At 31.5% G+C, this 20,109-nt stretch overlaps 3 protein-coding genes across 3 annotated transcripts; 2 read left to right on the top strand and 1 right to left on the bottom strand.

The window, feature by feature from the left end:
- Positions 1–538: 538 nt before the first annotated feature.
- On the top strand, positions 539–3,537 carry LOC108342022 (uncharacterized). The gene is made up of 9 exons (XM_017579723.2): positions 539–642; positions 1,053–1,570; positions 1,651–1,752; positions 1,880–1,961; positions 2,084–2,103; positions 2,226–2,286; positions 2,472–2,551; positions 2,988–3,095; positions 3,175–3,537. Exons 2-9 carry the CDS (start codon positions 1,079–1,081, stop codon positions 3,235–3,237), a joined length of 1,008 nt encoding a protein of 335 aa, XP_017435212.1. The 5' UTR covers positions 539–642; positions 1,053–1,078; the 3' UTR covers positions 3,238–3,537.
- Positions 3,538–5,704: 2,167 nt separating this feature from the next.
- LOC108340911 (uncharacterized) lies at positions 5,705–11,507 on the top strand. The gene is made up of 6 exons (XM_017578476.2): positions 5,705–5,861; positions 5,942–5,981; positions 6,061–6,141; positions 10,160–10,346; positions 10,741–11,008; positions 11,104–11,507. The coding sequence occupies exons 1-6, from the start codon at positions 5,805–5,807 to the stop codon at positions 11,308–11,310; spliced, it is 840 nt and encodes a 279-aa protein (XP_017433965.1). The 5' UTR covers positions 5,705–5,804; the 3' UTR covers positions 11,311–11,507.
- Positions 11,508–15,835: 4,328 nt separating this feature from the next.
- On the bottom strand, positions 15,836–16,683 carry LOC108342353 (uncharacterized GPI-anchored protein At5g19250). Its single transcript, XM_017580113.2, has 2 exons — positions 16,526–16,683; positions 15,836–16,419 (listed from the first exon to the last, which is right to left on the bottom strand). The coding sequence occupies exons 1-2, from the start codon at positions 16,605–16,607 to the stop codon at positions 15,926–15,928; spliced, it is 576 nt and encodes a 191-aa protein (XP_017435602.1). The 5' UTR covers positions 16,608–16,683; the 3' UTR covers positions 15,836–15,925.
- Positions 16,684–20,109: the final 3,426 nt, after the last annotated feature.

The following is a 20,109-nucleotide window of genomic DNA, read 5'->3' as shown; positions in this document are numbered from 1 at the left end:
CTTTTCTCAAAAATAAATATTTCAATTTGCTCTTTTCTTTCTAGCTAGCATCTCACCTCAGGTATAACCTTTTTCATACAAAATCATATGATAATGGAATCTAATCTAATTATGAAAATGACGAATTTGAAAATTTATAACAATGTAATATGTTTATACATTCATAATTTGTAATATTTCAATATTACTTTTACAAAGCTTTATTTCAATATTTTCCATTAAAATATTTCCAATTTTTTTACTATTTTTTTACTATTTTTTGTATTCTAAATTTAATAAATATATGAATTTTATCCTAATAGTTATTTTATTACTTTTATTTTTTCCGAGGCTAATAATTATGATAAGTAATTCAATAGTATAATTAAAGAAATTTAAATTTAATATATTTTGACCTCCGATTTTGTATTTACAAATAATTTTTTCCTTATACATTTAAAAATCTGTTAAAGATAAACCTAAAAGCGTATATTAGAGATGGAAATTTAAGATTTTAGCCAATGTAAATGATGTAAAATAAATAGATAAATAATAAAGTTTGTATAAGAGAAAATAAATAGGTTTAAATATGCATCCATCACACTAACGTTCCCACTCCGGCGGCCACGGCAAATTCTACCCTCGCAGACATCGTCAATTCGGGTATGACCCATCACTCTATTCTGTTCGCCAATTTATTCTTTATTGTAGAAATTGAACTTCAATGTATTCTCTAGTTCTCGTCTTTTCATGATTAAGGGCAAACCAATCTACATTCAATCAAAGGTTTATCATTCTAATTGATTTTTTGTTTGATATTTTTTCAAGTTTAAGGACAAATGAGTTTGTGGATTAGGTTTTTTTTGGTTGTTCTGCTTGTGAGGTGTTAACTTGAAATTTGAATTCAGACTGTGAGTTGGGAATTATTTAGGGTTGCTATTGGTGCTTACTTATTTTTTCTTCTATTTATGACTAGTGTCACATTCATTCTTGCGTGGTACATATGTTGCACCCTTTATTTTTGGGTGGGTGCTGAATGCTGCAGTTTTTTTTACTGGTATTTACTTATACAGGTTGGAGTTGGGTTATAAAACAGTCAATGGCTGAAGAAATGGCAATGGTAGAATCTGGAAGAGCTAGGAGGAAATTTGTTAAAACGCAAGGCCGTAAGAAGTCAAGTAAGAAAGGAAAAGTGATGCCATCACCACATGGACAGAAAAAAGTTAAAATAGACAAAAAAATGAAGAAACTTTTCCGCAAGCGAGCACGGGAGTATAACTCTGATGATGAAGAAGATGAGGCCATTGTCACTGCTGCCTCGGAGACTAGACGTTTGGCATCTGTCACCAATAAAAATAATGAGGAGGATGACATGGAAAGTGGGGACAATCAGTCTGAAGATGAAGGAGCTGCAGCACCACTAAAAACATCGAACAAAAATGCTACTGGTACGAATGATCACAGTTCTGATGATGAAGGAGATGATGGTAATGAAATACAGCCTGGAATTACAAAATTCACTGAAGGATGCCGAGCATTCAAGATGGCATTTAGGAATATTATGAAGAAGAGTGTTCCTGATGATATGTTGGTAAGTTATTTGAATACAGTAGATTATGATTTTACAGAACATAGGGAGACTAGTTTTTTTAAGACTTGGATAATCTGCAGGGTCCAATACTGTCAGCACACAAGAAACTTGTTATAGAAAAACTAGGAGAAGAGCAAGCAGAACACAATATGAAGGGAGAGGCCAAAAAGGAAAAGCAGATGGTAATCTTAAATTATATTTTGACAGATTTTATTGTTTTCCAAAGACAGTTACAGTTTATTTGTATGCTCAGTTTTTATCTCCCAAAAGTTTCCCTGTCTTAGATCGTAATCTTATTGCTTTTTACAGTTAGCAGAAAAGGGACATGTCAAACCTGCTCAATACTTGGACTCACATGAAAAGTTTCTAATAAGTGTTGCAACAAAAGGAGGTAAATGAGTTGAATTTCTTAAATAAAAGTCTATAGCTGTTTTAATTTGTTTGACGACTTGCATTTTCTTGTTATTGATGTGGACTTTTGTTGTGACCATGCATCAAATTGGTTACTTTCAGTGGTCAAGTTATTCAATGCTGTAAGTTTTCACTTAACATTTAACCAAATTTGGTTTCTTCATAGATTTTTGTATCTGTGTCTCTGTAATGGTTTGTATCTCTATCATAATTAAGCCAGAGATTTTGTTCACATCTGTTGCAGGTCAATAAGGCACAAACTGCTCAAAAAGGGTTGAACCCCTCTAGGAATAAGGATGCAAAAGGTTAGTTGTTTGATTCTGTATTTCCTTTTTATTCTTATTATAGAACTACAGTACTTTACTCTTGATTCTCTGTTTATTCCTACATGTTCTATTTTCTTGGATCTTAACATGTTATCCAATGTGTGTATAATTCTAATCTTGGTGATGAGTGTATAATTCTAATTATCCAATGCGTATGCTGGCAGAGATACGAAAACGGGCCAAACAAGCCTTCTTTTCAGAGTTAGGGAAACCGTCATTGCCTTCAACTGGCACCTCAACAAAGGTGATTTTTAACTGCTCATTCTTTTTTTGATGTCAATATTTGGTTAGGTCAATTTAGCTAACAGCTCAATAATTTTGATTAGTGATTTAAAAGTGGTCAGAGTGGTCTGGTCTCAATTTTACCACTTTAAATTTTATTGAAGTTTAGTAGGGAAATCTTGAATGTGGAAAAATTTTAGTAATACTATTTTGGATGAGGATGTAACCATTAATGTTAAACATATTATTTGGTGTTCCATTTTTTAAATTTTATATTTTATCTGGTCTGTCTGGTGCAATTGTCAAACTGGTTGAACTAGGTTTGATATGTTTAAACCAGTGCCTCAGTGCCTTGTTTAAAATTTCTCTTTTTTCCCAATAAACTGTAGCAAACCTATCTTGATGAGATAGGTTCTTTCTTTTGCTTAATTATCAAACTGTAGGCTTTTTATATGCAGATCAATGAAGGCACAGGCAAGGTAGAAGACCAACAGCCTGCTTGGGCTCCATTACGAGATAATTATATGCTGACAAGTTCAAGGCTAAAGGATTGGGACAAAATGCCTGTAAGTATCATTTGAAGTTATAACAAGTTGCTTTTATGTTGCACAGTTACCTTCCACTCATAACTTTGCATATCTGCAGGATAAAAACGTATCAGATGACTTTGGAAGGACTTCTGAAAATAGTAGTTCAGATGAAGATTAGTATATTAAAACTAGAGTAAGCAGTATTGAGATTTTTATGGTGGGACAATCTGTTAGATTTAGAATATTCGAGTTGTTAAGTTGTTACAGGCACGGGGTAGGAGGAATATCTTATAATCATACGTTTTTTCTGTCAATGGATTACTAAGACTAGTAATGAATTATTCGTATTGTAATTTCAAAGAAATATTGTAGTTTCAAAGATCATTTATTGGTGTTGTCGGATATTCTATTTTACAATATTGTAGATTCAAAAATATGATTTAGAAGCAATATATAATAGGAATGCTATCAGATTGTTACATGTCTATCTGTAATTATTTAGTTTTATGTTGAGATGTTCACTTGTCGATGGGAGAAGGTGTTAAGAAATTCACGTCACATATGTGTTTATGTTAGGTTTTAAGCATAAGATATGATTGATGTTTTTGAATGTATAGCTAGGAAAATCTTCTCCTATGGAGACACTCTCCCGACTCACTCATAAGCTCTTTCAATTTGCTTTTAACATTTTTATTGTTGGAATTTTGATGTTTAATGTTACTTGCATCAATTTCATGAGTGTTCTTTCCATGTCTACACGGGTAGCGATCGAATAACACCTGTGATTTATACAACTAAATGAGATTCAAATCGAAGCTGTTTATGATTTTTTGAGGACACAATAAATGTGAAAAAATTCAAAACATTTAACAGTGGGATTTAAAGATTTTTTTGTTTAAATTAAAAGATACCGAATAGGATAATGATTGATGTTAATTAAATTATCCATGTTCAATATGAGTATGAAAATATGTTAGAGATTTTATTTTTAAATATTTAACTAAATTGTAATATATAAAATGATTGATGTTAATTAAATTATCCACTTTCAAAATGAATATGAAAATATGTTAGGGATTTTATTTTTAAATATTTAACTAAATTATAATATATAAAAACGTATAAATATTGTTGTACTTGATTTTGAAATGTTGATATAATTAGGGATGGTAAAATGGGATGGACTGACTAGTCTGTTAATTAGATAGGTTAAAATTGTGAATTAGTCCAATCCAATCCATTGGTCTGTTTTTTTTATAATTAAATATAAAAATAAAAAATAATTTAAAAAAATATTTTTTTTATATTATATTTTTCAAAAGTGTGTATACATTAGTATTGTAACTTAAATAATTTAACTTATAAATTAAGTTTCATTTATTAGTTATAGGAGACTAATTTAATATATAAATATAATAATGATTTTAATTTATTTAATTAAAAAGATTAACTAATCAATTAAAAGTTTAAAAAATATTTTATATGATTAAATGTGTTTCTAATATTTATTTATATGTATATATAACTAATTTTAGAAATAGAAAATTTAAAAAATTAAAAAAAAATAAAAGAAATTAAAGAAAAAAAAAGAAAAAAGTGACAGGCTAACTTGATTTGGTCTGTTTCCATGCGGGAAGTCCGACTAACTATTTTATCATCTATTTTAAATTTACAGTTTTCGATATTATTTATAATGTGAAAATTTGCACGATTATATACCTTTAGTACTTTAGAATTTGGATAAGGTATCCGTTATTTAATTTTTAAATAAATCATAATTTATTGTTTGAAATTGCAATAATATTTTGTCATTTCATTAATATCGACCATTTTACTACAATCTCAAAAACTTAAAAACTTAAAATACAAAAAATTCATATAAAAAAGCCTTGAAATAAGAGTTCTATTCAAAAAATTAAAATGATAAGTATTTTAAATATAAAAGTTATTTTTAATTGAGAGTTTGTTAAAGTAACGTTATTTTAATTTCATCCAATCAATACATATAATTTATTTATTTATTTTGGAACTATTAAAATGGATTTCAATTAATGTTTTAAAATCTTTTAGTCCTACACTTAAAGAGAAAAAACTGAGAAATAATTGATTAACATTATTAAAACTATTTATAAACTTATTTTGAAACTAAAATTAACTTGTATATGGCTATAAATTCCCTTGTATGTTTTTAATTTATTTATTTTTATATAAATTAATTTTAATTTATGATAAAAATTATTTATTTTTCTTCTTTGTAAAATTGTATTCAAACATCTCACACTCACTCACTCTGCATGAACAAGCCCGTCTACACTAGGAATTTACCTTTCTCACTGTAATAAAACAATGGACAGAGCATCATTTAAAAGTAAAATAATCCAAAGATATACTTTCATTACTTTCAAACATACATGAGAGTAAAATATTTTAATGTGTGGACAAATATAATTTGGTATAATTAATTTATACATAAATCAATTTTAACTTTTTAAAAAAGATTTTTTCTCAGTGTTTAGAAGAGATAACTTAATAAAGATGAAGAGACTAATGTAGGAAAAACAGTAAAAAGGAAAAAAAGAATAAAAGAAATATTTTAATTACATTTGTTAAATATTTTTTAATAGACTTATTTAATTATTTAAATACAAAACGAAGAGTGGAAGCTTTTGGGGGACAGAGAAGAGAGGAGAGATCTGAGAGAAGGAGAAGAAGAAGGAAAAGGGAAAAGAAGAAGATCAAGTCAAGATGATGTCGGGAAAATATACCTCCATTGACGCGCAGCAAGTTCAGGGATCTGTTCCTGTCAGTTCTCTCTATCCAAATCTTTTGTTCCGTTGTTAACTCTTCAATTTCTCACTTCTCTCTTTCATTTTTTTTTTCAGGCTGTTCCAGATTCACGACAGGTCACTGTCAATTTTGCAGGTTCAACTATTTCCTCTCTCTTTCTCTCATTCTCCTATGCTGGATCTGATTACCGATTTGTAATTTGTTTGCATTTTAGATTCAAATCTTCAGACATTTCCTCCTTCTGGAACGCAGGGCAAGATTACCGCTGCTTCTGGACCTCCTCGTGATGCCGATGGTATGTTATAACTACACTCTCTTCGTTTTTTTAACATCTTATAGAAAAATAGGTTAATTAAAAGCTTTCCTTTCCCAGTGATTGATTATTTTATGATCCATGATGGAAGTTCTGTGATTAGTAGTCTATTAGATGCCGTGACTTAGTTAGGACTTCGCTTGAATGATTAAGTTGACAGGATAATACAGAGATGAGATGACATCATAGGACCTTGGGTTTACAGACGGTGGTGATGATACTTGAAAGTTTTTCAATTGTTGCTTTAATAATATTCCCCTGATCTAGCTTTATATTTCGTGAACTTATCTATTCTTATGCTTTTTATCATGTTTATCGTATGTGTGTGTGCTGTTTATAGTATTAAATTATGCGTTGATTTGTCTGATGGGATTGTTAGAAGGTGTGCGTGGAAGAGGGAACTATAGTTATCAGTAGTGCAGCAGCTATGGGCTGCTACGAAGTTTGCGCTACAGTACCCTTTTGAACGGTGGCTGTCATAGCTGATATTGTTGCCAAAGTAGTAGCCTATTACAGCACTATAGCGGCACTACAATGACACATCTTAAAAATCCTATTTGCCCTTGAAACTGCGTTGTCTGAGAGAGGTGGGGTTGAGATTTCCCTTCCCTAGTCAGAATTTTAAAAAACCATGATTAGATGTAGTTCCCCCTTGGAATAGTTGTTAAAATTGTAATTCACATTGTGAAATTGCATAATCCTAGGTGCCAAGCAGCCTTGTCTGTGCTGAATTGTCGCCTGGATCGTTTGGGAAGAGGTTTAGAATCTTCCACGTGGGATGGTTGATCTCAAAGTCAGAAGTTGGCCAATAACCAGTTTTGACAATCCTAGAATCACTTTGTTCCAATCATTTTTCTCATTCATTCCCATTTGCAATCTGCTCTTGTTTGCTGGCTTCTTCTTCTTCTTCTTCAGTATTTGCTACTGCCAGACCTTCATCCTTCATCACCATTGCTACCCAGGGCCACTGCCGATTTCTCCTCTGTTTGAAAAATATGTTTTGTGAACTAAACTTTTTTTCTTTTCATGCCAGGTTACTTCTCTGATTTTTTTTTCTCTATACTCTCATTTGCAAACTAAATTTCGTTTTCCATTCATTTTGTTATCGTGTCTTTTTCTGATTTGCCAAGATTTTTTGGAAGGAGCATGTGTATTTGGAGTTATTAGTGAGCCTAAGCATATAACATATAATTATAAATATTCATATAATGAATACAATACAGCTTTTCAATAAAACTTATTATAATATATAGTTATTCTATTTTTATTAGCCTAACTGCTCCCTTTTTTTCTTAATTATTAATAATCATACTAATATATTATAGTTATTCTGTTAATTATAATATATTATCATGGTTATGAAGTTTCAATTTAAGTTTGTTTAAGGTTGTAATATAGAGGTTATTTTCTTTATTTGTTATTTTTAGGTCCTATTATATTAATTAGGCATAAAAAATTTATATATATATATATATATATATATATATATATATATATATATGTATGTATGTATGTATTTATTACATATGATATAAGTATAATTTTTGTTTGAGTGTAAGATCTTTCGATCCAATCTACATTCTGATTTACTATCGCCAGTCATGAATTTTCATCCTCTTGTGATTCTAGTTAGAATCCTGAGTTTAAGAACCTTGGTCCATGCTTCTCTCTGCTGTGCAACCAGAAGCCTCGGTCCTCCAGCAGTATTTCTGGCAGACACCCATTTCTGTTCTCATCGGTGGTCAAATGGAATAGTTTGAAAATTATTGATGTAACCAAAGTCAATTTTTAAATTATTGATGTAACCAAAGTCAATTTTTTATTTTTTCTTGTATGTTTCATAAACGACCTATGATGTTCTTAATGTTAATTATGACTCATCATGACTTTGATTAGTAGGGAATAGTGCGCTCTTATGTTGCTATGGAATTCAGAAAGCAATGTGGTTTTCAAGTGTGGCTTTTTGCATACCATTGCGGTGCTACCATGCCTTAGGCTTCCAAACCCATTGTTACTCCTAATACAATGTTTAGAACCTTTTTTTTGGGTAAAATTGTGATTTTTCTTTATTTTCTATTGCATTTTATGCCACAGAAACAATAGGATTAACCCTTCTTCGAATATTTTACAGAAAGTTACCTGTGTTTGGCCCTTTGTTTCTTAACTCTTTTCAGGACTTTTTTTTTTTTTTGCGTGTTTCATTCTTTCATCTTCCTTTACGACTCCTAGTTCATATTATGCTAATTTTTTTATAATTTGTTATGTTTCTTATTTTCCACTGATTTCACTATCATCTTTAATTTTTCTGATTTCATTACTATGTTCATATTGCCCCTAGATTGACCATGTCTGAAAATAGTCACGAGTTTTCATTTTTTATGAATTTCTTTAATTTTTCTTTTGGTTTGATTATTTATATGAGCAGTATAAATTTAGTTTGTATTATAGTATTTAAAATATACGTCATCCCACTTCCCTCTTACCTCATGGGATTGATATTTTTAAGGTTAAGTTATGATTTTGTTTTTAAACCTGTCTGTTTTTTTTTTTTGTTTAAGTATCTATATGAAAATTATTACATTTTGGTTCGCATGAAAAATTACCGATTGATCCCAATCATTTATTGAAGTGATGGTAAATAATTTTTCATGTAAGGACCGAGACAAAAAAATATACATCATGTGTGGAGACCAAACATGTGGAGTTTCTCACAGGGGGGAGCTGAAGTAATTTTTAATTTCTTTTACTGTGTAGTGTAGATATTTGTACAAAAATGATGTCAAGTATAAAGAACAAATTTAATATCATACTTTGATTGATGGTAGTGACTAATTCGGAAAAGGTTTTTCATACAGGGATTCAAATGTAGGATCTTTTTATGCAAGGAATAAAACAAAAAACAGTGTTGGCAGTAAGGACTATATGTAGGGGTGTCAAAATGGGTTCAAACCCATGAGTCAATTTGGCTCACCATGGGAGTGTGCTGAATATGGTTAGAAAAGAATAGTTTTTTATTTTTTTATTTTTTAAATGTGGACTATATTGAAGCCAGCTAACTTAATTAGTGGGTTAAACTTGTTTGAGTGAGGTTGAAGGTGGGTTGACCTGTAACCCACCACCAACACTCCTTTATAATTTTTTTCATTATAATTATTTGCTACTTTAATTTTGTAGGTTGACACTTTGGTTTTTTTTAATATTAGAATGTTATTCAATAGCATTTGAATGGTTTGGATGCTTAATTTATTTGTTTAGCCAATTATATAAGTTAACATTTTTTATTTTTGATAATTATCTTTATAATATCACTTCCTAATTGTGGTTATTGTTCAGTGAAATAGGTGGACGTCTTAATTTTACTATTATAAATAGGTGGATTGAGTCAATGCACTTTGATTGTACTGGAATGAAACAAATTGGAAAAACAAAATATGCTTAAATGAGCCAACTCACTTTGTCCATTTAACCCAACAACCTTTGGTGGGTTGAGTCTGAGTTACAAACTTTATAGATTGCAAAAAAGTGAGACAGGTTGACTTACTTTGACTCCCCTATCTATATGTGTACTATAAAATATGCAATATAAATTTTGAAGATTTCACTATGGTATTTGGGGGACTTGTCTTGCAAAGTGTTGCTGTTCCATATTGATATCTATGGACTTTGGTGGAAACTGTGCTGGTAACTTGGATGGATGTGATGTAATGGTGACACCTATTAACCTAGTATGTATAATTGTAACAAAGATACTGTTAGTACCGACTTATAGTCAATGCCAGCCCATAAAACATTAGTATTATTTTCTGCTGTTGTGTTTGGTCCGATCTTGTACTTGTTTCTTTTACTCTCTAGAGGGAGGGTGATTGATGCATATTACTTATGTTATTGCCTTCTCTTGTACAATGGGAAATTTCATGGTTGGAGCTGTTGCTTTAAATTATTCCTCTTGGGTATCTGTTTCATATGTTTGTGTTGAATTGTTTCGTTCATTTTTATGCAGATTCATTTTCAAAACCTATATCTGGTTCTGATGAACCCCAGCAGGGTGGTTGGTTTCGGACTTTTACAGTTGCCGCTTACAAACCGTACTTTGATGTTGACACTTCAGATGTTCTTGAGAGAATTATAGACTCGCTATTTCCATTTAGAGGATCTTTTAATGAAAAAACTGCTACCAACCCTGATTTGTGAGTGGACTGTCTTTTTCTCATGTCATTGACTGAGCATACTACTACCAATTTTCGGTTTTGATTGCTGACGTTTTGAAATTATGTTATGCACATTGTTAAATATAGGTTTTATGGAGAAGTGGTGTATCTGTGTTGTTGTGGCCAGTTTTAATATGCTAATATCTTCCAAGCTAAACACTCACGTGTTTAATGATCTGTTTGTTGTGTTTCATTTTTATGTGAAAATTTATTGAAGTGTCTTCTGTGGCCTAATCTCTTGTTACTTAAATACTGCTGTGTGGACAAGATGATGTTTACCTTTTTTTGTTCTTGGAGAACAACACTTTTATAACTTTGTCGTAAAAGGAGTGAGTTTTGTGTATGTAATTTTTAGTTCACATAATATATGCAGGTATGGTCCATTCTGGATTTGCACTACCTTAATATTTGTAGCAGCATCTATTGGCACCTTTGTGACATATGTAGCACACAAGCTGAAGAGCAAGGAATGGGATTATGACATAAATCTGGTGACTTGGTCTGCTGGTTTGTTTTATGGCTACGTTACAATAGTTCCTCTTTGCCTGTATGTAATCCTCAAATACTTCTCTGCACCTGCGGGCCTTGTGCAACTATTCTGTCTATATGGGTATTCCCTGTTTGTCTTTATTCCGGCACTTGTAAGTTGTTCTTCCTTTTTCTACCTTCAAGGAAACATAAAATATGACATTGTTTTGTATTGTCTTATCAACAGTCAAACCCTTGTTTTATGCAGTGTATGTCCATAGTGCCACTGGATATATTTAGATGGGTGGTTGCAGGTGTGGCTGGGTTCATGTCAGCGACATTTGTGGCACTTAACCTCCGGGCACATATCAAATCAGCAGGTGAAAGGTGGTTCTTGATTGTTGCTGGCATTTTTCTGTTGCAGCTGGCTCTAGCCGTTGTACTAAAAGTTTACCTCTTCACAGTATCAGTATAAGAGGAAACTGGACATCATGAGTGAAATATATAGAACGAAGGTATAGTTTTTTGGCATTTTAGAATATGTAGCTGAAACACAATCCAAAGATTAAGTAATCATGTATTCATTCATTTGTGGCAATATAGAGGCGATAACTTGTGATTATCATAACTAAAGCTCTTGTCTTTGACAATTTATTACACGTACTTCAGTGATATCTTGTCATGTTTGAGTTCTGAATGAGTTTTTACTGATCGAAGTTCGGACTATACGGTTCATTGATATCTTTGAATTGAATGTATGGGATACCTTTAAAACTCCCTCCAAAATTACCTCCATCCAGGTTGGCAGAAACAAAATTATTATTTTCAGAAAGTATATTCAGGGTGCTCCAACGGAAAACGAACAGCAATATTCATAGAAGTCTCATTTAAAACCTTGATTTCCAAAATGGTATCCAAATAGGTGAGGATATATTTTATACATAAACTCTCTCTTTTCGCATTAACCGTGCAGATCTCTAATTGGTGGCTAAAAAGCGTTCATCACTACAGAGCATAAAAAATTTGTTGCTCAGTCCTATGACCAGCCCTTTACGACCGTTCCTTGCTGAACGTAATGACCTCCTCCGTTGGATAACTGAGTTGAATGAAATCAATATGACAATTCATAGATGAATGAAATCTAAAATGTTTTTTTACTGCTGAACTTTGGATTGTTTTAACAGGAATCCAAAATGTTTGAAATGCTGAGTGATTGGATTCGCCTCATTTTCCTTCTAAAAAATCACGTCCTTCTATTTTCCTTAGATTCGCATATCCCCGACTCATTTTACCACGAGATGTGAACCAAGCATATACACATTTTATTCGTATCTCAGGTATCTTTAGATATTAATATTGTTGAAGTAGGGTTTGTTTTTTCTAACAAAGTATTCATTCGTAAGGCCAAGAATTGAACCCTGATAAGACATTTAAAAGACTCAAATATCTTCCAATTTTGTCAATACTATCTCGATATTTAACATATACATATTGGACTCAGAAAACTGACAATTAAAATTGGTTTTGATATCATCCTATAGGATTTTTATCTCAGGATTTCTGAATCTATCTGAAGACTCTATTGTAATGTGTTTTTTTCCTTTGTCTAATGCAAGGTAAAAGTAGGTTTCTTGAATCAGGTCAAATTTGTACATTTTACTAAATGTACCTTTTTTGAATAATCTACCGACATATCAGTGTAAGAAGTTTAAAACGAAAATGATCAAATTTGGAGAATGTAACTATGCTTGAGTGCTTGTAACATTTTCAACTTTAGCACAGCTTGGACATGATATGGCCCTGAAGAAAGTCAAACTACAGGGATTAAGCGAATCCACCGGCACACAAGTATAGAATATTTTAATGAAAGTAGAATAAATTCAATTTTGCCCACTGCTTGAACATGATTTCGCACTGAAAATAGCCTATAGTCAGGGAATAAGATATTAGGCAAAAAATAGACAATGGCAACGCGCTGCATCAACGCGAACCACGCGATGACTATTTGTTTGCTTCAATAATTTCCAGAGGCAATAATCATATCTGTCCTTAGTCTATCAAATTAACACACCATAACTTTTCCTCCAGAATTTGACCCCAACAGCACTATGTCCACCATTCGGATTTATCCCAATAAGAATTGCTACTATAAAGTCAACACAATCCCTTAGAAGTCTTTGAACATGCTTATTGTTTACGCCAAACTTTCGTTATTACTAGTACTAATTTGACCTAATTTAATTTTTAGGCAGTGCCAACTAGAGTTAGAGAAGAGAACCGACCAGAACACATGTTTTGAAGTGATAGATTAATTGGAAAGAAATTTGTGTTCACAAGAACATCTGACAGAAGAACGAGTGCTAAGGTTGAAAATGACGAATCCCAAAATTTGATATGAAATAGATTATAGAATCTGAAAGCTCCCACAACCTAGTCCAAAGAAAGAAACAAACCCCACTAGAATACATTACTCTATAAACATTAAGCCAGACAGATAACATGAGCTAAAAGATACCTTTTACAGTTTACTGAAATCTCTTACTCTCTCATCGAGCAAGTAACTCTCAAACATGAAGAGACCATAGGAAAAAGAAACAAAAGTCACACTAGACCTGGAAAATAGCATTGACCACCCATATAAAGCACACAATTTGGACTTTAAAGGTGGAAAAAAAGTTAAGATAAAATAAACTGGTGTTAAAAGTCAAGTTCTGATCCTGAAATTGGGGTTCTGCGATTAACAAGGTTAGGGTGATTTTGGAAGTATAAGGAGTTTATTAATCGACTTAAACAACAATATTCCATGGCCATAAATGTTTAATAGTTGATAAAGGAATGGTTGGTTGGTATCCAATAGACAACAGTGTACATATTTCACCATCAATGCACAAACTCTCCAATTTCTGGTTTCTGAAACGTCCTTATATTGCATGTCGGGTCAGGTTTAATGAAATGGACACTGATTATGAAGTACCACACATGAAAACATAGTCAAACATTATTAACTCTGACTTCATCTGTATTGGAACTAATATTATTATTACTAATTAAATTAACTGAAACACGAGTTTGGAAATTTTTTTCCTACATTTCCCTTGTCTCTTTCTTTACAATGAATAATGCAATGTATACCTACACCTTCCACCTATGTTTGATGACTAGGATTTGGATTTGGGAGCTACCAATTAGAAACCAACCAGTGGAATTAGAAGACTTGACCCACATCCGAAACAAATAATGATTTGTTTTACACATGTAGGTGGGAAACAACTATCCTCATTTCAAACTCAGCATACTAAAAGAGTCATAACTCATTATTCTTAATCTTCATTTCCCTGCACACTTATATTGGGAATAATCATTTTCCTTTCTCTCCTTGCCACACACCTATTCTTGAACATCTTTCTAGTTTAATTTCCTTTCTTGAACATACCAGAAGAATTTGGTGATGAACAGTTGCAGTGAAGTGATGTCAATTTCAAGGTCTCAAGTGGGGTGTCTCTTGCTGGTACTACTAAGTATTTCAGTTTTGAATTGTGAAGTATTGGGTGGTCGGTATGTAAAAGAAGAAATGGAGGCTGTGCAGAACAAGTATGGAACAGGGAGAAAAGGGTTTGTAAATGAAACAAATGAAGGGTCTTATGCTGCAGTTAATAGAGTAGTTCCCTCTTCTCCAGACCCCTTGCACAACAGGTAGGTGCAACCATAGACCCTGTATCCTATGTTGATACAAGGAAAAAGTTATTCTGTGGTTTTTGATTGTGTGTAGTCCAGGTTAATCTCTACTGGACATGTAACTATATTTTCAGTTTATGAGAAAAGAAAAGTTTTACTGTCATGTATAGGACAGACACTATAGGAGTGAGCTTAAAAGAGTAGCTGCTAGAAAACATTTTTATTTTTATTTTTTTTAATAATAGCTATTTCAAATCTGCTTGTATTAATAGTTTTTAGTAATAAATTATTTTTGTAAAATTTTATTTCTTTGTTTATTAATGTGTATCTTCTGTTAGAAGCGGAATGGAAATATTTGGTGTTATAGACAAAATTGTTCAAGCTTCTTATATTTATTCATATTGGTATTATCTTCTCTAAACTCTAAATTAGCTATTTCATATCTTTTAACTAACATAAAAGTCTTTTACATAGGTGCTCAAACAAAAAATCCATCTTAATATTAATCGTTCAGGCTAAATCATATTTGACATAATGATTGACTTTTTGGATTCATACCTATATATATATATATATATATATATATATATATATATATATAAAGTGAATAAACAAAATTTTAAATTCCTTTTTGTCTTCGTTAAGATGTCTATGGGAGTGTGGGTTTCTATGATCAGAACTTTTCAATAGTCATAATTAAAATATTACATTAAACCTTTGCCCTCCCACAAAAAAAAAAAAGAATGGAAGAAAAGTAAAGGATGGGTAGATAAATAGTGTGAAGCTACATGGATGCAAAAAAATATGAAATGAAGAATATAAGAGATGTATTGGATGCAAAAAAATATGGAAGGAAACTTTTATACAGTAGACGTATGACACAGTATGCTTCGTAGATATTAAAATATTGAAATCTGAATAGAAACTCTAACACATACCAGAAAACTCAAATGTTCAAATTCAAATTCATAAATTAATATGCAGTTATTTTCTTGTAGCTTTGAGATAAATCTTGGACAGTGTAGACATAAAAAGTTTTTCCAAACTCTTATTCAAATTAAACACATCATTGTAAGAACCATTTTTTTTTATTCTTAAACGAGCAAAAGAAGAGTGCAAGCTGAAATTATGAAGGGCAGGAAGAAACGGCCCATCTGGAATTTTTGCTATTTATAGGGCCTCTTTGGGCCCGTCCTCTTATCTAGTTTTTGACTAAAAGCACAGTCGAAAAAGAAAAATGAAGATTGATGGCAAACAAGGAAGAATTTTGATACCAAATTTCACACAGCATCTAACGGTGAGGGGATGGGGGAAAGAGGAAGATGTAAATAACAGCAACACACAAGTTAATTCATAAATTTCACATTACACAAACAGAAGTGATATTAAAGGGTCCACATTCCAGAAAATGAAGCTCAAAAGAAAGCAAAGAGCAAAAGCCCCACAGAAAGAACAACATTAGAATTAACACAAGTTGAAGAAGCAGAAGCAGAGAAACTCCCACTGACAGTGTTGGTGGTAAGAACAAGGACCATCCAATCATCCTCAGAACCAAGGCCTGCTCCTGAGTATTTAGAATTGTTGAGAAACTGTGCATAACGATCTGAATGAGTGTAATTAGAGAGCACAATGGTGGGTTCCAATTTGCGGACACAAACTGGGAGAATGACTCCATCTGTGGTGCTAGTGATGTTGATGTCACATTTTTCAATGTGCTTCCTCAAGTTGGGGATGTTGCCGCCACCAGAAACAGTTGGGTAGAATTGATTCACGTTTTCACATGCTGTTTTCTCTATTTCTTCTGCAACTTCACCGGCCAAACATTTCGCCTTCGAAACTTCGACCAGGGGTGTCAGCTTTTTTGTCTGCCTGTAGCTGTTGATTCCCTTCAACACACTGTCCTCCTTATCTAATCAAACAAAACATTCTAATAACTAAGTTTCATGAATAAAATGAAAGACACCGTTTATGCAATAAAATATCGATTTATAAGGTTGGAGTTACAAGGTACTTACCATCAGAGAGCACTGAGTTAGAAAAGGCTATGAAAGCAAAGAGAAGAGGAAGAAGAAAGAGAGAAAGTTTGAGGGATTCCATGGTGATTTTGAGTGGCAGAGAGAAACAGTGTTTGAAGAGTGTTTGAAGAGGTGGAACAGCAGATATTGGAGCCTAAAAGTAGTAACAGGTATCAACGTTTCATCTTCCACGTGGCTAACATGCAAGGTAACAACTTCATCCTCATCTGCTCAGTGTTCATAATAATCAAAATGCCACAATATTACTCCACTGCTACACCAAAATGCATAGCTGTGAAGCCATTGAGTTTAATTACAACGTATTTATAGTCTAACGTCTATATTTTAAATTTACTTTTCTAAGTATATGTATTAATTACTAGCAGTCAATTCATCAGATATATTTAATTACATCAATTAATATCATAAACTCTTTGTCAGAAAATAAATTATTTGCTCAGTTTAGTAAAATAACCATTAAATTTTTAATTAATTACCTTTCAATTCATAGAGTAAAAAATATAACTTAATAATATAACTTTTCTCTATACAAATAAACTAATGATATTATTAATGGTGGAGGTCTCATTAAAATATATATATATATATATATATATATATATATATATATATATATATATATATATATATATATATATATATATATATATATATATATATTATATTGGATACAAATTTTCCACTACAAATCGATTATGGATTTTAAATAGATGACAAAATTATTAATTATAATGAATTAGTATGTGACTTCATTAAAAAATTAAAATCCAATAATTTAACTGAAATTTAATACCGTTCGACCAAAGTTTAATATAATTCAGTCGATGTATGATATAACTCGGTTAAGATTTGAACCCATAACTCTTTCAATCTGGAATCAGTCCCGTAGCTGATCATTAAACTATTTTGATGTAAAACAAATTAACTCATTTTTATGTTATATTAAACTTTTGATGAAAAAAAAAACAAGTAACTCAATCAGTTAGGCCAAAATTCAATCCATTACAGACCAGTCTTGGTCTATTTTTGACATACCAATATTAAACCAAATTTAAATAATTGGAATGACCTGTTTTATCACCTTTAATTTTAAAAAGATGAATTAAATTTAAATAGTTTTTTAATTCTCTTTTTTAATTTAAAATATTAAACTTTTAACTTTTTAAATATATTTTATTATTATTATGAAATCAAAAAAAAAATTAACCCGTTGGAACATTGATTAAATAAAAAAGAAATTTAATCAGCATTAAGTAAAAAAAAATTGTAAATAACGTTCGAATGTGGGTAAAGTGTTAATCGATGTTTGAATATTGGTAATTATTAATGAAAAGGATATGTATAAGAAAATTATGGAGATGTTGAGAGAACTGATGAAACTTTTATGAGTTAAACTTCAATTTGAAATTGGATTCGACTTTTTGTTTTAAATTTTAATTTCAAATTTCAAAAGTAAATAGATATAATTTTTTAATTTAATCTTCAATTTTTTATATGTTAAATGGTATTTTAAAATAAGTTTTTTAAGTTTGGAAAGTATTAAATAATATAAATAATGCAAAAGCAAATTAAAATGCAGTTTAAAATGTAAAAAAAGTTTTACATAATATAAAACTTATATCTATTACTTTTAAACTTTTAAAATCAAAATATATCAAAACAAAAATTTTAATTTTACGTATTTAATAGAATATCAATATTGTTTCATATCTACTCTTTTTCATCTCGATTCTTTAAGTATCTGTCGAAACCGACACAAATCATCCAAATTCTTTCTGCCAATTCTAGTTGGCAACGTCAAAATGAAATATTAAAACAATCTGTATTCCATGTACAACTTACACACACCTATGCTATAACTACTCATTCTCAGACCCATTAAAAATTCACTTAAAACCCAGTTGAGTGAAAGAAAAGTATCGAGGAAGGGAAGTTAAAAAATAGAAAATGAAAGACAGGTGTGAGTACTGGAGTGGTCGTTCGGTTTTGACGGTAGAAGTAAAACTCTGAGTTTTCAAAAATTTACGCCACTCTCTGCATGCAACCATCTTCTTCAACCTTCTGAAAATCCATTCTTCTCCTCCTTCTCTCTAAGATTTCTTAATCTTCTCTCTACAAAATCTTACTCTTTTCTTCCTCTGATCATCAAACAGACCACACCTGAGCATTTCCGGCATCGAGGGCGTTCGTTTGAACCGATCAGTTTTCGATTCCGAGCTGGTAAGTTCATCTCTCCCTCAGCCGTGTGGTTTCCTGGTACATGAAAAAGTTTATGGGTTGCATGAATCAATCATCTTGTTCTGAGAGTTTCTGGATTTTCTGTTTGGTTTAGTTTCGGAAGTTGTCGAGTGTTGAGGGTAGAAGGATTTGTAGAGGTGAACTAGTAACCATATCTGTGAGCGTTCGCTCACGTTAAGAGGTAAGGGAAGCTTATATAATTTGATTTTTATTCTTGTTTTTGAATGTTGGCGTGCTTGTTTGATTGTTGGATGAAATATGAATTATGATTGTTACTATGTTTTGGCTGTATGAATGTATGAAGATAAATGCTGAGGAATGTATTAATAAGAGTATGAATTCTAAGTCTGTATTTCTATGTGAAAATTGATGTTCGTCACTGAAGGTCATTGATCGTTCGGTTTTCTTGTGGACTCGGTTGGAACTGAATTCTGTCATTTGGAGAGAATTCTAGTTAAGGACCGAGCGTTTTCAGTTTGGTTATAAACTTCAGTATATCTATATGTATTTGTATATTTCGTTCATTCTTGAACACTAGTTAAATGGTATCTTATATTTATCAAGTCTTTATTCTATAAGTTTAGTAGTACTCAGTCTTACACCAAGCGCTCGTACTAAGTAGTGCTCGGTCTTACACCAATCGCTCGTACTAAGTAGTGCTCGGTCTTACACCAAGTGCTCGTACTAAGTGGTGCTCGGTCTTAAACCAAGCGCTCGACCTTGATTTTGTAATTTAATTTTTAAATAAGAGCATTCGGCCAAAACCAATAGCGTTCGGTTTCTACAGTGCTCGGTCTTCGACTAATGTAAGATCCTTGAAAATATTTGTTAGATACTAGAAAAAAAAAATTAGTGAATAGTAAATTGTGAATAGTAAAAAGTGAATAGTAAAAAGTGAATAGTAAAAAAAAAAAATTATTTTTGGAAAGGATAAGTGTTACACGTAGCTTTGAGATCAGAATTCACCAATTTGCAAATAAAAAATTATTTTTGTAATAGTAAAATGAATAAAAAAAATGAATAGTAAAAATGAATAGTAAAAATGAATAGTAAAGTTTTTTACTATAAATAGCCAAGGGGGGGAGGCTGGAAATTTACACCAAAATTCTAGAGAAATTGTGAGAGAAGAGAGTTGGAGTAAATTCTAGTTGAAGAGGGGAAATTCTGGAAGTTTCCGGAGAACGGTTTGAGAAGAGGAAACTAAGTCTGGAATAGAGGTAAGGGAAGCCACTCTTATACTTTGCTTGTCTCTAATCCTAAATCTTGAATATGTAGTATTTTGTTGTTGTATGGTCTTGAATTTTGAATGAGAATATCTATTTGTT

Source organism: Vigna angularis, chromosome 6, assembly GCF_016808095.1.
Source record: "Vigna angularis cultivar LongXiaoDou No.4 chromosome 6, ASM1680809v1, whole genome shotgun sequence".
NCBI classification, from domain to species: domain Eukaryota; kingdom Viridiplantae; phylum Streptophyta; class Magnoliopsida; order Fabales; family Fabaceae; genus Vigna; species Vigna angularis.
The sequence above is the reverse complement of the archived record's forward strand: the minus strand, read 5'-3'. Positions and strand labels throughout refer to the sequence as shown.

Excerpts from the sequence above, each read along its gene's own strand:
- LOC108342022 (XM_017579723.2), top strand. The coding sequence starts at position 1,079 with ATGGCTGAAGAAATGGCAATGGTAGAATCTGGAAGAGCTAGGAGGAAA. Across the intron at positions 1,753-1,879 it reads CCAAAAAGGAAAAGCAGATG|TTAGCAGAAAAGGGACATGT; the intron begins GTAATCTTAAAT and ends TGCTTTTTACAG. Across the intron at positions 1,962-2,083 it reads AAGTGTTGCAACAAAAGGAG|TGGTCAAGTTATTCAATGCT; the intron begins GTAAATGAGTTG and ends GGTTACTTTCAG.
- LOC108340911 (XM_017578476.2), top strand. The coding sequence starts at position 5,805 with ATGATGTCGGGAAAATATACCTCCATTGACGCGCAGCAAGTTCAGGGA. Across the intron at positions 5,982-6,060 it reads GGTCACTGTCAATTTTGCAG|ATTCAAATCTTCAGACATTT; the intron begins GTTCAACTATTT and ends TTTGCATTTTAG. Across the intron at positions 10,347-10,740 it reads ACTGCTACCAACCCTGATTT|GTATGGTCCATTCTGGATTT; the intron begins GTGAGTGGACTG and ends TAATATATGCAG.
- LOC108342353 (XM_017580113.2), bottom strand. The coding sequence starts at position 16,607 with ATGGAATCCCTCAAACTTTCTCTCTTTCTTCTTCCTCTTCTCTTTGCT. Across the intron at positions 16,420-16,525 it reads TAACTCAGTGCTCTCTGATG|ATAAGGAGGACAGTGTGTTG; the intron begins GTAAGTACCTTG and ends TTGTTTGATTAG.